We start from the raw sequence: 15,931 nt of genomic DNA, 5'->3' as shown, positions 1-15,931 counted from the left end.
TTTAAACAAAGACCTTGACTAGATTCCCTGCTACATTCCACATCCTAAAAAGCATGCATCCAGTGCTGAAAACACTGGATAACACATTAAAACCACGCTGAAGTACGCAGAATTTTTAATGCCAAAAGGGACCGTTGCAACTTATCTGACCACCTGCATAATGCAGACCAAAGAAAAATCGCTCAATAATTTCTGCATCCAGCCCATAACTTTGGTTCGAACTACACACTGGCAGAAAGGAAGGCATAGGCTATGTTGGTGATACAAAAGACAGTAAGTATGTAGGTATATACAAGCACATGAGAACTGCATAGGTAAGGAGATAGTATAATACATATACAGTAAAACTCCCATTGTCCGGCATCCAGTGGTCCAGCACTCCTGATAGTCCGGAACCAACTGGAACCCAGAAGTGCTCCAGCCAGCCGGACGGGGATTATACCCCTGTGATGGGTCTGCTGGGACCTGCACTGCGGCCGGGCGGGGTCGGCGGGGAATGACATGGCGAGGGGCAAACCCTTCATTGTTTTGCAGGGAGGCAGGGGAAAGCCTCACACAGCCGCCTGCTGCAGGCCAGCTGGGACGGCAAGTGGCGGCGGAGGAGAGGGGGTGAGGCGAGGGGTGGTGCTGCGGGACCAACCTGGCAGCACTCCAGCTGCTCTGCCCCACTGCTTTCCCAAGTCTACCGTTCATCAGTTTCAGCAGTGGCGGACTTGGGGAAGCAGCGGGGCAGAGCAGCTGGGGTGCTGCTGGGTTGGTCTCGCAGAGCCGCCCCTCACCTGAGCGGTGCTGCGGGACCAACCCAGCAGCACCCCAGCTGCTCTGCCCCGCCGCTTCCCCAAGTCTGCTGCTGCCGCTTGTAGCCCCAGCTGGCCTGTCGCCAGCGGCTGCGTGGGACTTCCCCCTTCTCCCTGCAAAACGGCGGAGGGTTCGCGCTGTTCCCCGCTGACCTCCTTCTGTCCCCCGCAGACCCATCACAGCCCCCCCGCCAGAGTACCTCCTGATACTCCAGCATATCTGATAATCCAGCACCCCCCGGGTCCCAAAGGTGCTGGATTATTGGAAGTCTACTGTAGCTTGATGCTATCAGCACAGAGGCGGGAGTATTACAGATGCCTACATTAGAAGGTAATATGCAGGTACACATAAGAGAGGTTGAATTTGGTCAGTTTGTAGTGGCAAAGACAGCCTGCACATTTCCTGGTTGCTGTTATTTTATGCTCCAGAATCTAAGCTTTCATTAAAAAAATAAAATCAAACCTAGCTTTTATAGTGGCATGACAACTGAATTTTATCATCACAACGATGTCTGCTGAAGTGTGCAAACAGCTTGAAACAGCAGCTCAGAAAGGGACACACCGCTCTTATTTATAGTGATAAGGTGTTGCCTCTGGAACCTACCGATGGCAATAGACTCTCCCCCCCCCCCAACATTTTAAGCTTTCACAGCTGATCAAAGCTCACAGGAAAGAAGAGGAAGCACACAACGAGTCATCTATTTTGGTGTCGCAAAAGGCAAAGCCGGGTTGAAAGTAAGACTTGGGAAACAGCCCAGCTCTTCTTTCATCTTTGATCGCACCGTGCAATCGGGTATGAGGAGGAGATGAATGTTTGGAGATAAATATTTCTACCCAATACTCTGCATTCTGGCAGAAGATCAATAACTTTCCTTCTGTCACACGTCACATGCAGAGAGGTAAGTGCAGGCATGCCGCTAGGCAGTGGTAGAAAGCTGGCATTAGATAAATAAATAGAGGCAAATCTGATTACTCCATGATTACCTCCATTCTGCTGTCAGTTAAGGTGTCTATTTCAGAGGCTTTTATTTTAGCCTTCAGCAAGGAATGTCTCTCTCTTCACTAACTCACAGGTCCAAGTGTAGTTAGAGAATAGCTGTGCAGCAGATGGCAAGGAATTGATTTGGTCTGACTATCTATTCCAACAGCTTTTTACTTCAATCACCCCGTGTAGAAGACAACATAAGCTTGCTGGGACTTAGGCGATATCTACCCTTTGAACCCATCTGAAGTGATGACGTCTACTTTTTGGAACGGTTTCAACCCATTACTGACCTGTGCTGGAGTCTGCAGGGACACGTCTCTCCTTAGCATCCCCCTGATCTCCAACACGCGGTTCTGTGCTTTGTTCGGGCTGGCACAACAGGCCAGGCGCAGCAACGGGAGAGGCTGCTCGTGGGGAAAAAAAGAGAGAATTCCATTCTGTGCATCTAAGATTGACCATTTTGGATACTGGCAACTAGGGATGTTAGCTATCGGATAACTGAATAGTCGAGTAACCACATGCATTCTTATTGGTTATTCGACTATTCTATGGTTTCCGGGAGCGGGGCCAGCAGCCCCACTCCTAAAGAGCCTCCTGCCACCCCGCAATGCTGCCTCTGCATCAGAGGCAGCAATGCGGGGTGCCAGGCAGGGGCCATTTGCAAGGGGAGCCGGTTTAAAAACTAGCTTCCTGCGCAGACCAGCTGCCTGCTGCCCCATGCTACTGCCTGATACAGAGGGAGCAGCACAGGGTGGCAGCAGCTCCTGTCCGCGCGGGGTCCGAGCTCCCCATGGACAGAGGCTGTTGTGGGGTGGACAGCTGCTAGGAAGCAGCCTCTCTCCACGGTGACCCGGGATCAGGGCTGGCTTTAGCAAACGTGGGGCCCGATTCCGGGGGGCTGGGACGCTCCTGCGTGGGGCCGCGCCTGCGCTATGGAGCCTCCGAGTGGGGCCACGCCTGTGCCACGCACCCGGGGCGTCGCCTACCCAGGGCAGCACTGCGCGTGCATCGCGCACCTGGGAGCAGGGCCCCCTTACGCGGGGGGCCCCATTCCAAGGAATTGGCCAAATCGGCCTAAAGTCAGCCCAGCCCAGGATGGCCGCAGACAGAGGATGGTCCAGCAGCAGCCCCTGTCCACGGAAGGGTCTGAGCTCCCCACGGACAGAGGCTGCTCTGCCTCCCATGGAGCAGCCTCTGTCCACAGTGAGCTTGGGCCCACTGCGGGCAGAGGCTGCTTCATGACAGCCTTTCCTGCCCCCCAGTCCCACGCCGCTGCCTCTAATAGAGGCAGCAGCACGGGGAAGGAGGCCGCGACACCACGGAGCCAGTGCTGGGAGGAACTGGCTTTTAAGCTGGATGCCCCCTGCACCGGCTTCTGCTTCCCCCACACCTTGCTGCCTCTGACACAGAGGCAGCAAGGTGGGAAGGGAATGTGAATATTTGACAAGATTAACCCATATGCCTAGGCTTATTGTAGGGGACCTCCGAGGCTGGAGGTTAATGCAGTGAGGCAGGAGAGAAATCTAGAAGGAAAACTTTATTATGCGTGCATGCAGGCTGACAGCTACCAGAGTGAGAGCAGCAGCAGCCCTGAGAGACAGTTTCAGGGATCCATTATACAGTATGTTCAGTTTAGTTGTTGATTGTTTTCTTTAACATATCAAAGTCTCAGCAGAAGTACTCTGAGAGGTTTCTGTTTTACAGTACAAAGGCACATGAGAACCTGAGTGAGGAGTCTGCAAGGCAACTGTGACAAAGATAAGAGTTTACATGGCAATTTGTGACAGACTAGGAGTCTCCATGAACTTGAGTTAGGAGGCCTTGTAAGGGTCTTGATTAGAGTTAAGATGATTTTCTGTTACAGGGAGAGAGGCCTGGAAAACTTTTAACCTTTACAGCAGATTTCTTTTAGAGAGTTTTGATTTCCTGCACAGTCCCCCCTTAGACACAATTGGAGTTATTTGATTTCCCCCCACATTATCGGTTAATTGTATAGTCGACTACTCGTTTACATCCCTACTGGCAACACATTCAAAACGTCTGAAAAGCTGGAACCACCGAGGTTCACAAGAACTTTGGTTTTTGCTTTATCCTTCTCGTGCCCTTTCTACATTGTTTTAATCCATCACTTACTGACATGGGGTTCAATAGAAACAGTCCTTTCTTCAGAGTCCCGTGGATCCACGATATACGGCTCCTCCCCTCGTTCTATCCGGGACAGGAGGTCAGGCTTAGAAACAGCATAGTCTGTTCACGGGAGAAGATATGGAGTGGGATACGGTTGGGTATTTTATTCATGTTAGTTACACCGAGATTGCAAGGATCCTTTCAACTATGACACGTGTTGGCTGTGTTTAAAAAAAAAAAAATCGCGTTCACAGCAAATCAGTTTAAATGAAAAGTAGAACCTGGGTTTGCTTACTCATTGTCTAGCGAGGGGCCGATCCTGCAGATGCTTTACTGCCAAGCACAGGGCTTATTGTTGTAAGTAGGCCCATTAACTGTGATGCCTGGCAAAGTTCTTTCCTGCAATACAGTAGCACTTAGAGGCACCAGACAAGATCAGGGCTCCATTGTCCAGATGCTTGTTCTTTTTGCTCCCCATGCTGCTGACATGGCTCCAGCCCGTGGACTATGTCTTGCCCACCGCAATCTACATTGAACTTGAACACGTAAATCCCACCATGCCTCTAGGGAAGTGGTGGCCCAAAGCCCAATAGTGCATCTTTTGGCACTTCTTCAACAGCAAGATGCGAGGAACCTGAGCTGTTGGGAACATCTAGAAGACTAATGGCAGCTGCCCAGCAAAACAACCCAAAGGGATGCGAGCGAGAGGAAACCCAGCCCACGAAAGCTCTCCCCACTTCTAACAAAGGAGTGAAAACTGATCTTACCCAATGAAATCAGGGTCTCGTAATTCCCCTTCATCGTGTCCTTGTACAGCACCTTCTGCCAGTCACTCAAGCTCTTCCACTCCTGCTCATTGAAATAGACCGAGATGTCATCAAATGTCAGCGGCACCTGAAAGACAAAGGGTGACACGTGCTCACCACTTTCTCACTCTTGTCGCACCCTAAGAACGTTTTAAAGTTATTTTAATGTGAGTTGGGCCAGAATCAAATTACTAGGGGCCGGATATTCAGCAAGTGTAAATCAGTATAACTCCACTGACTGAAAGCAGCAACACCTGGTTACACTAGCTGAGGGTCAGGTTGTTATGATTTAACATGACAATAGGTCCCTGAGGTCCCAGTCAGAATCTCTCTCTATTGTACTAGATCAGGGGCAGTGTTCTTGTAAGCTAGGCGCTTGTGCGGCTGCTCAGGAGGGATTCCAGTGCTGCCCAGCTGATTAGCAGAGCGCCCACAGTTAGGTTTTGTTCCTACTGGTGGTGCACAATCACACATGCCTCAGTGCACATAAAATTATTCCGCACATGGGTGGAAAAGATCAGAGGGACCACTGGATGGTGCTGTAGAAACAGCCGAGAAGCAGAGAGTTTTAAACAGATTATTTTTAAACATACAGTTTTGGGGAAATGTTGGATTACAAATGTTGCAGTCTGAGGGTCTTCTGAATCTGGGGTTTTGTTCAGTCCATTATAGCAACAGGACGCTTAAATCTAGAGCTTTGGTTCATGCTCATCTCCAAATTGTTCATAAAAGCAAATCTAGACACTGAGTTCTATCATCAAGTCACAAAGCAGGAAACAGCACCCCCCCCACCCCACTTTCCTGTGATCTGGAAGGATCATATTTAAATAAAAAGGATCGTTCCATGTCTGCAGCCCCTTCAGATATTGGCTTTTCCATTTGTCAATTACAGGAGCAGTTACCACTAGTTGTGCTGGTGGTGTCCATGACTGTCTGCAGGGAATATCTGAGCCCACAAGCCCCCATCCACTCTCATGCAAGGCAATGGGAGTTTAACACAATAAACATGATTCACTTTGCAATCTGCAGCTTAAACATCGCTGATATTCCAATGAGAAGAGTCTAACTAACATTGACTGAATTTGACCGAACAGCTCCAAGGAATCACAATCAGCTGATTGGCACAGTCAATAAGGTGCATTAACTAAGCACATCTGAATGGATTATTTTCCACTCTGTTGGAATTTCCTAACATTAAATTTGAGTGACACCGACGTTAACTGATCTAGGTGGTTCCCATTATGCCTTTCTGTTAACGGGCCCATCTATACAATCCTCTGCCAAGTGAAAAATAGACAAGAAAGCTTACCGGAGAGAGGCAACGCAGGTTTCACTTCAAGTGGGGTTTCACACACACAATAAAAGTCTGAGTGAGGAAAATCCAATCCCTTTCAGGCTGTTAGGGTGATTATAATTGCTCAATTAGTATCGGGGCAAGAGGGTAACATTTTGAAACACTCAGGCCCATTGGGCTTTGCCTAGGACAATGTAGAGTGCTGCGACGGAAGGCTCTAAAATGGAAGAGGCATCGAGGAAAAGTCGGAAACTAAAAAGGATAGGTTAGATTGGAAGGAGATCGATACTCCAGTGTTTGTGTGACCCACACACCTGCTGGGTGTGGTTCACGGTCTCATGTAGTAGCATTTAGACCACTGACAGAGAAAAAGAGAATGAGTTTGCTCTACTAGTCTTAGCTGAGTGCCAGCTGGCTCTTAGCTCAAGCTGTAGTGGCTCCTGCACCAAGCTCTAAAGGTCCCAGGTTCAGTTCTGCCCATTAGCATTACACTTGCAGTGCCAGACTGGGCTCAGGTCCTTTTGGCTATGAATATCCCAGAGGCCCTTGGACAAATCAGTCTTTCTGTGCCTCAAACTTACACATGGGGATTATAGCACTGTCCTACCTCACAGGGGTACAAATATTTTAAAAGATGGGGTGTCGCTCTCATGCAGGGCCACATAAAATAGATAGGGAGGATTTCCTGCTTCTGTCTCAGGCTATGAATTTCAGTCTTAGGTCTCTAAAATCTGGAATAAACTCTTCTGATTAAGGAAGATTGCTCTACCATTCCCTCCCCTTTCCCTCAGCTGTCCCCACCATCATCAGAATAGAGTGGGGTCTAAATAGTCTATCCAGTTCTGACCAGCACAGTGGTTGGCTTGAAAAACCCTCTGCAGCTCCATCAAATCCAAGCACTTTAAGAATAGCGAAGACAGCAATAAGATGGGGAAAAGAACTGGCATGGGGAGGAAAAAACACTTCTGTATCCAGTAATAAAAGGGACTTAGTTAATCCATATTTTAATGTAACACTGCGCCGTCCATATGGAGTGCCAAAAATGCTTTCCAAATACTCGTGGCTTAAGCCTCAGGTATCCCTATGCAGAAGGTAAATATCAGCCCCCTTTTAAAGGTGAGGCCCTGGAAAGTTAAGAGGTGTGTCCAAGACTGCACAGGTAGTTCGTGGCAGAGCTGAGAAATAAATCATAGAATTATAGCAGTGTAGGACTGGAAGGGACCTCATTTATTCATATAGTCCAGTCTCCTGCACTCAAGGCAAGTCTAAATAATAATTAGACCCAGATTTTGATTCCCAGGTCTGTGCATTTACTACAAGACCATCCTTTCTAGTCTATGCTGACTTCTAACTCCTTAGTACTATGTCTTGTCTACAGTAACCCCCGCCGTTGATCTAATCTACTTCACTTCCTCTACGCAGATCGTGTAGCTGAAGTCGACATACCTACCATGGCACCCTGTGCGTGGCAAGGTCAATGGAGGATGCTCTCCTATCAACTCCGTCTACTCTACTTGTCCTGGTGGGGTACTGGCATCGATGGGAGAGTGCTCGGTGATTGATTTATCATGTCTAAGCAGACATAATAAATCAATGGCCTGTGGATCGATACAGGAGACAAGCCTCTCGTTGAGATGTGCTGCTACAAAGCTCATTTTCCTAGCTCATCACTCTGATCATGTCACCCCCTCTACTGCCCATCACACCAGCAAAAAATGTCTCCTCTGTCCCCGCCCTGTTCCATCTCATTCAATATTTTATTGCGGACTCCTTGGAGGACTGTCTTTTAGTTCTGTGTCTGACAGCACCTGCTACAATGGGCTCCAGGGCAAGGACTTACCTTGGGCACCTCCCCGTGAGTCCCTGGGGGCAGCCTCAGGAGCCAGAAGTTCCTGTTCTTCAGCAGGTTCTCCATGTTCTCCAGCTTCCTCTGCAGCAGCCCGTACTCCTGGATCAGCGTCTCCAGCATGGCCCACTTGCTCTCCAGCTGGTTATTGAACTCCACTGCGGTTTTCTCACAGCCTATTAGTTTTTTTTCAGCGGTCCCCATTCTCCCTTCCAGACTCAGCAACTGCGTGGCGTGAGAATCCAGTTTCCTCTCAACAGCTTGGACTGCGGGTAAGACTGTCCAGAGGGAAGCTTCTGCACTTGCAGGGGGCGTCCCTTGCACAGAGGTTTGCTCAGGGAGGGCAGAGATGTGTAAAGCTGCCATGGGCCGAGGCTCCACCTCCCACTCATCAGCCTTCCCACTCATCATCTTTCATAGAGAGAAAACGAAAACGGGGTTGAGGTCACGTTCCTTATCAAAAAAGAAACCAGGCAAGCAGCGGCTCGCATGCAGGGAGCCGCCCGGACTGTTCAAGGATTGTGTCATTAGCATTATCGTCAGTCCACATGTCAGAGGCGTTGGTTAAAAGGCTGCTGGCATTTCCACGACTATCCTTGTTTATAGCGTCAAAGGGAACGGGAATGTCCCAGGCATCGGTTTTTGCCCTAACTTATTTGAGGAAAACTGCACTATAAGGCCAGAGCATTTCTAATCATATTCAGTTACAAACAAGACTAAATTAGCCTCAGAGAGGTAGCCGGGTTAGTCTGTAACTTTAAAAACGAGTTGTCCTGTGGCATCCTAGAGACTAACTAAACTAACTATACACACACACACACACACACACAGGGCTCGAAAAACCACAGCGAGAGCTACATGCCAGCACCGCACCACGCATGTGCCAAACCAGCACTGCTCATGCGCGCAGCGCCGGCGAATAGGGCGCACAGAGCGACCAGCTGAAATCTACTCACCACGGGCAAGTAGAAACAGCAGTTTGTCGAGCTTTCGTGGGCAAAGCCCACTTCTTCAGCTGATGATTAAATCACTACCGCAGTCCGACTCAGAGAGAATTCATGAGTGTGGTGCAATGGTCCCCAGAGACTGTTTGCACTGGAGCTGCAGAGGTAATTCCCTGCTTGAAGAGATCTACTTGCCCTAGCTCTAGAGAAGTGTAGGGCTAACTGCTCTGACTCCACACTGGCCAAGTCGAGTGGCCACACTCGCGGTAGCTGGCCTCTCCTGCTGCTTGCACCATGTCTACGCTCTACTTTTAGCATGTGAACTCAAGTGGCACTAGTGCGACTATGCCTCCTTAAGATGGGAATTACACAACCAACACAAAGTGTGGACGTTCCCTGGGTGTGTCTCTCCTCCCGTCATGGCCCATCTGTGCACCAACATTTCGCCCGGCAGGACCGTATCAGCAGTGACCATACAGGATAGGAACCAGTGGTGACTGGTGACAATGGAAGGGGTGAGCCCCACCTCTCCACCCTGGCGCGTTCCAGCCATTCCTGAAGTGATGCAGATGGAGAGTGGTGCCATGTGGGCTGGAGCCGCCTGCTTGTGCCCTCCCTACCGCTACTGCAGGAGAGTGGATGAGTGAGGGGGCGCATGGTACGGATACCTGCTACTGGCGCCAGCCTTCCCGCTGGCTGCTGGCCAGCTCCTCCCAGTGCATGGAGTTCCGTGTGCACTGCCTACGTGTCACCTATCATGGGAGCAAATTGAATCAAAGCAAACAACACTTCATCTCACAGCATCCCAGGGAGGTAAGTCCGTACCACAGCTGTCCCATTGTTTGCGTGCAAACACTGCTTAGAAGTGTTAAGCAAGGGCAGAGTGTAAACGTGGCCAGACCAACATTTGACTCCATGTCCCCTACTCCTCTTGTCCTTGTCACAAACTACGAGTTTGTCCAGCCCCTTCTCCACAGGTGCAGGAGCTAAGGGTGCAAGGGGGCGGGGGAGGGAGAGGTGCTGCAGCACCCCGGGTGACTCCCTGTGAGCTGTGGGCTCTGCTGCTTGCTTTGCATCCAGGAACCCAGCGGCTGCCCCACACTCTGGGGGTTTTGCTGCTGGTTCCATACCTGGGGGACCAGCTGCTGCCAGCCCTGTGCTCTGGCTGCAGCACTGCACACCAGGGCTTTGCTCTGGATCTCAGCTGAGGGGAGCAGGACAGGCGTAAGGGAGGAAGATGTCAACACTGGGTTGTTAGAGTTTAGCCGATTAACTAATAAGCTGACGCTGATCGGTTAATGTTATCAATTGAACTCTTCCCTGTTCGCAGGGAGGTGGTTTCCCAGGAGCAACGCCAGCAGGGGAGGCTTCGCTGAGGGCTTTGCAGTATAAAACGTATTTAATACTGGAGAACCCGCAGCGCCTGTAACCATGGAACCACAGAGATTTTCAGCAGTTACAGTTTTAACCGACTTTTAACATCAGCACGCCCACTCTTAAAAACCTTCCTGCGCCACTGCCTGTCTCAGTACTAATGCCGTAGCTCACTGTGCTTCTGAGGCAAATTATTTCACTCTGTCCCAGTTTCCTTTTCAATACAACGGAGTACTAAATCTGAAGGTCCACAGGATGGAAGATCTCTTCAGTCATCTAACTTGCTTGCCTTCCTAACTAAAGTAGTATTATCACTGTTCTTACAGACAGGGGTGGCCCGTGAGCCTAGGCGAGCTAGGCAGCTGCCTAGGGCGCTGTTGGCCCGGGCGCCCGATGATGACATCACGGGGCGCTGGGGCACCCTGTGATGATGTCATGGCCATTGATGGCCGTTAAGGCAGGGGCGCCGTTTGCGCCGCCCCGCCTAGGGCGCCAGCTGCTGCAGCCGGCCTCGGGCTGCTCCTGCTTACAGATGGGAAACCTGAGACCTGCTGGGGCTAAGAAACTTGCCTAGTGGTCACTGTGGTCCAGCAGTTTAAATACAGGCCTGAGTGACAGGAGAGCTCGGAGTGGGAGACCACGGACCTCCATTTATTCCCTCCCCAATTAGACAGAAGATGGCAGTGAGCCCTACTTATAAAGCACTAGAGAAGTGTAGTTTGGAATGGATCCCATATGAAGAGAGATTAAAAAGACTGGGACTTTTCAGCTTAGAAAAAGAGGAAACAAAGGGCTCTATAAAATCATGACTGGTTTCGAAAAAGTGAATAAGGAAAAGTTATTTACTTATTCCTACAATATAAGAACTAGGGGTTACAAATAAAATTAATAGGCAGCAGGTTTAAAACAAACAGGAAGTTTTTCTTGACTCAGTGCACAGTCAACTTGTGGAATTCCTTGCCAGAGGACTTGGTGAAGGCTAGGAATTTAACAGGGTTCAAAAAAGAACTAGATCAGCCATTCTCAAACTTTTTGGACTCCGGAGCCCTTTACGTGCGTAAAAATGTATGCAGAGCCCCAGTGGTCTACTGATTGCATGTGTTATACCTATCAATGTTTCCAGTTTGTCAACCCTGTGGAGCCCCTGGAGATGTCTCGTGGAGCCCCAGGGTTTGAGAAACACTGAGCTAGATAGATTCATGGAGGTTAGGTCCATCAATGGCTATTAACCAGGATGGGTAGGAATGGTGTCCCTAACCTCTGTTTGTCTGGAAATGGGTGACAGGAGAGGGATCACATGAGAATTTTCTGTTTTGTTCCCTCCCTCTGGCATTTGGTATTGGTCACTGTTGGCAGACAAGATACTGGGCTAGATGGACCGTTGGTCTGACCCTGTCTGGCTGTTCTTATGTTCTTAAGTGTAAAGCATTATCAAGGCCGGACAGTAACAGAATGGAAGTAGAGTTCAGGATCACAGATCTGTGCTCATTTCTCTAGGCCTGCCGAGATCCTCCTGGATTCACTCATCTTTTTTGTCCACCCCAAAACTGCTCCATTTTTGTCTAAGGTTCAATTAACAAGCTCAGATGCATGAAAACTCATAACCACCCCAGAGAGGTGTCCAGTATTATTCCCATGTAGATAGAGAAAAAAACTGAGGTTAAGTGACCTATTCCAGAATCACACAGCAAGTCAGTGGCAGAACTGGGAATGGAAACCATGACTCATAATACTCAATCCTGCACTTCAGCCATGAAACCGTCCTCCCTCGCAACACGAACACATAGCGTTATCCACAGACATTTGGGTACCTCGGGGATGACTTTTTTCCGGAAGGCTCCTCTTCCTTTTGGCTGCGATCGGGATGGCGGGTTCCCATTCATGTTCAGGCAGACATTCAGAGTGGGAACTGCTGTTTTGGTTAAAAGCAACCGCTTTCCAAATTCTAATTTTTTTTGCGTCATGCTGGAAATGTCAAAGCACTCGTCTGTGAAGTGCGCGGAGCAGATCAGCGAGCGGTCGTGTCCCCCTCTCCAGTCCACTCTCTTCAGCTGAACAAATCTGTCCCAAAGGCTCCTAAAGTGAGGGTCTTTTGGAAATTTGAACAAGGACACACCATCTTGGGTGGTGTTGGAACACCTGGCCACCACGCAGCGAGCTGGCATGGCGTGTAATGTAAAATGTTACTACATTACGACGTCACTAGCAGTTCTAGAGATTCCTGCAGCTGATGTTAGGGAAGAGACTTCAAAGATTTCTAAGTAGCTCCAGGAGTTGGTTGCTGCCTGGCCCAGGGAATCAGAGTAATGCTCAGAATCCAAAGGTGAGAATACTCCCTTCTTCAAACACCTTGGCTTTTTATTTGAACACCACCTAAAAAACAAATAGAAAATTCTCTCACGCACATAACTATACTGAAGTTCTGTAACCACACCAGGTGCACTTAAACCCTCAGGTATTTATTTTAAAAACAAAATTATGCCATGCTTTCAGAGCCTGGTTTTGAAAAACATTACACATGGAACTGCACATGCAAAACGAGTGCCCAGCTCCATGCACACAGTCCAGGTAACTGTATGAACAAAGACCTGGTTAGCCCCATATAAGAGTTAAGGGAATGTGGATTGAATAAATGGGCGGTAAAATGGACAGAAAGCTGGCTGGAAGGTCGGGCCCAGCACGTAGTCAGGATGGTAGTTGGTATCTAGCGGAGTGCCCCAAGGTTCGGTTCTGGGACCGGTTTTGTTCAACATCTTTATTAATGACCTGGATGAGGGGATGGATTGACCCTCAGCAAGTCTGCAGATGATACTAAGCTAGGGGGAGAGGTAGATACACTCGAGGGCAGGGATAGGGTCCAGAGTGACTTAGACAAATTGGAGGACTGGGCCACAAGAAATCTGATGAGGTTCAACAAGGACAAGAGTCCTGCACTTGGAACGGAAGAATCCCAAGCATAGTTACAGGCTGGGGACCGACTGGCTAAGTAGCAGTTATGTAGAAAAGGACCTGGGGGTTATAGTGGATGAGAAGCTGGACATGAGTCAACCAGTGTGCCCCTCTAACCAAGAAGACTAATGGCATATTAGGTTGCATTAAGAGGAGCATTGCCAGTTGATCCAGAGATATGATTATTCCTCTTTACTCGGCTCTGGTGAGGCCACATCTGGAGTATTGTGGCCAGTTATGGGCCTCCAATTACAGGAAGGATGTGGATGCATTGGAGAGTCCAGTGGAGGGCAATGAAAATAATTAAGAGGCTGGAGCATATTTCCTATGAGGAGAGGCTGAGGGAGTTGGATCTATTTAGTCTTCAGAAAAGAAGAGTGAGGGGGGATTTGATAGCAGCCTTCAACTTCCTTAAGGGAGGTTCCAAAGAGGATGGAGAAAGGCTGCTCCCAGTGGTGACGGATGGCAGAACAAGGAGCAATGGTCTCAAGTTGTGGTGGAAGAGGTCCAAGTTGGATATTAGGAAAAACTATTTCACTAGGAGGGTGGTGAAGCACTGGAATGGGTTACCTAGGGAAGTAGTGGAGTCTCCATCCCTAGAGGTGTTTAAGTCTCGGCTTGGCAAAGCCCTGGCTGGGTTGATTTAATTGGGATTGGTCCTGCCTTGAACTTGATGGCCTTCTAAGGTCTCTTCCAGCTCTATGATTCTAAGAGACCTAACCTCACCCAGCCTGTCTCTCGAATATGTTGAGACGGATACAGCTACAACTCCACCGCACCGAACATTTGCTGTTACAGAATTTGTGCCCACAATCACAACAGCACCTGTGAAAGTCACACACCTACGATTTTCCAATTGGGCCCTACCTGTTCAAACTACCGGGTTCCTCCCCTGCCCACCAAGAGCCTTTCATCCCTGCAGGTCAAAGCACTTTAAAAACAATGAATGTGTTTTCAAAACCCTTCTCTGAAAAATAAGAATCAACACCCACTCCCCTTTTGCAGGGGCAGCCTATTAGAGATGAAATAACCAGTGCTTCATTTGTGCCAGGGCTTGCCAGAGCTGAGCCCTGGTACCTTCAGGCTTGCCAGTGCATAGCCCCAGCATCTCCAGAATTTCAGTTCTGAAAGTCAAAACATTGCGTGAGCCCAGCACCTCTCCAAGTCAGCAGCAAAGTCAGAAATCCAGCTCTCTGGCACTGGGTCCTGCTGCTCTAACCACTAGTCCATACGCTGGCCTTTCCCAGCAACGCTCCTGGGTAAAAGGATGGGGATGCCCAGCCGCGGCCAGGCCGTGACTGCCACCCCCAGCAGGCATCTAGACAAGCGCAAGGTCCAAAGCCCACCTGAGACAGGTGAGCCGGGTTGCTAAGAGCCGCGCACCAGGAATCAAGGCATTTCCTTGCTCGCCGCCCACGGGAGCCGGGCAGCAGCTTCTCCCGGCTACACAACCTGTGGCAGGCAAGGCCCGGCTCTCCCTAGCGCTCGGAAGCGGGGTGCTCCCCCCGGGCTGGGGGTCAGGAGGCCCGGCCCGAGGGATCCATCGGAGCAGGGCATTCGGAGCAGCCGGGACGCGTGTAAACGCCCAGCCCAGGGGGTTCCGAGCGAGTCCCTGCGGGGAGGCGCCGGGCGAACGTGCCCCGGCTCTGCGGGGACATCGGAGCCACGCACCGCGGCGCCCCGGCCTCACGCCCTTACCTGGGCAGCGGCCCGCTCGGCCATGCTGCTCCGCTCCGGCCGCAGCGAGCTCAGCTAGGGAGAGGGAGCCGCGGCCGGGCTGGGACGCGGCCAGGCGGGGCGTGCCAGCGGCCCCTGCCGGCGGAAGCTTGGAAGCAGGAGCCGCTTTGCTGCCCTGGAAGCGCCCCAGCGGATCCCAGACCTGCTCTGGCTGTGGAGGAGGGAAATGAGCAAGAAGCGGCGACCCCAGGGGAGGACACTCGAAGGGCCGTTTTAGGAAAACACCTTTTCCCTCCGCATGGCACCTGTTTGTCTCCCCCGTGCCCATTTCTCCTGCCCAGGGCACTTCTCACCAGTTCAGGGGACGCTTTTGTTAGCAGCTGTAATGTCTGCCAACGCGACTTCCAACAAGGGACAGGCAAAGCAAAAGCAAAAAAAAAAAAAAAAGGGTCCCTCCCTTGTAGTGAGGGACCTGTGGTCACCCTACTTGTAGGGGAGAGTTTTACCACCTACTTGTGGGTGAGGGTTTAAAGGGGCCCACTCCTCCCTCCTTCCCTGTGACTCATTGCAAGATGGGTGTTGAGTCTGCTGTGCTCTTTTCTCCTCCCTCCCCACATTAGGAGCCTGTTAGGATCTGAGCCCTACTGGTCCTTTTCCCCTGTTGTCCCTGTTCTTCTTTCCCACTCCTCCTTTTTCCTCTGCCACACTTATTCATTGTCAGGCCTTGGTTTCCCTTCACTCCCGGCGCCGAGCAACCGGTTCCCTTGCAGACAATTTGCTCTTTACAGCACAAAGTGGACAGCTACTTTCTACCTGCAAAAGTTTCTGAGTGCCTGTGGATGTCACCCTAAGAGACTGCATTGTTAAAAGCTACTAAAATTGTCCTCGACATACACACACTCATACAAACAGTTCTACAGAGGGGATATAATTAAAGACAAAGTAGTTTCTCACCTGCACCCAACATTTTGGATTTCTTAAAAAAAGGGATTAATTTTTTTCCATTTAATTTGTCATTTTTTAAAATGGGAATTCCATCAAAATTCACAAGTGTATTTTTGTCTTCATCCTTATAAATGATTATTTACTATAATAAAAAAGCACCATAGTCAATGTGGTTTCCAGTAACATT

The 15,931-nt window shown here is 49.9% G+C and overlaps 1 protein-coding gene across 1 annotated transcript in view; it reads right to left on the bottom strand.

The window, feature by feature from the left end:
* Window positions 1-14,954, bottom strand: part of LOC102446752 (uncharacterized) — a 32,167-nt gene extending 17,213 nt beyond the window's left edge. The window contains exons 1-6 of the mRNA XM_089776022.1: window positions 14,821-14,954; window positions 11,985-12,546; window positions 7,850-8,266; window positions 4,677-4,803; window positions 3,916-4,029; window positions 2,073-2,186 (exon numbers count right to left, since the gene is read on the bottom strand). Of these exons, the coding sequence (XP_089632148.1) occupies window positions 2,073-2,186; window positions 3,916-4,029; window positions 4,677-4,803; window positions 7,850-8,266; window positions 11,985-12,338 (1,126 nt within the window). The 5' untranslated portion in view covers window positions 12,339-12,546; window positions 14,821-14,954. The remainder of the gene's footprint in view (window positions 1-2,072; window positions 2,187-3,915; window positions 4,030-4,676; window positions 4,804-7,849; window positions 8,267-11,984; window positions 12,547-14,820) is intronic.
* Between the last annotated feature and the right edge of the window lie 977 nt (window positions 14,955-15,931).

Source organism: Pelodiscus sinensis, chromosome 2 (assembly GCF_052426305.1).
Source record: "Pelodiscus sinensis isolate ZL-2025 chromosome 2, ASM5242630v1, whole genome shotgun sequence".
Taxonomy (NCBI): Eukaryota; Metazoa; Chordata; order Testudines; family Trionychidae; genus Pelodiscus; species Pelodiscus sinensis.
This window is presented reverse-complemented; position numbering and strand designations above follow the sequence as displayed.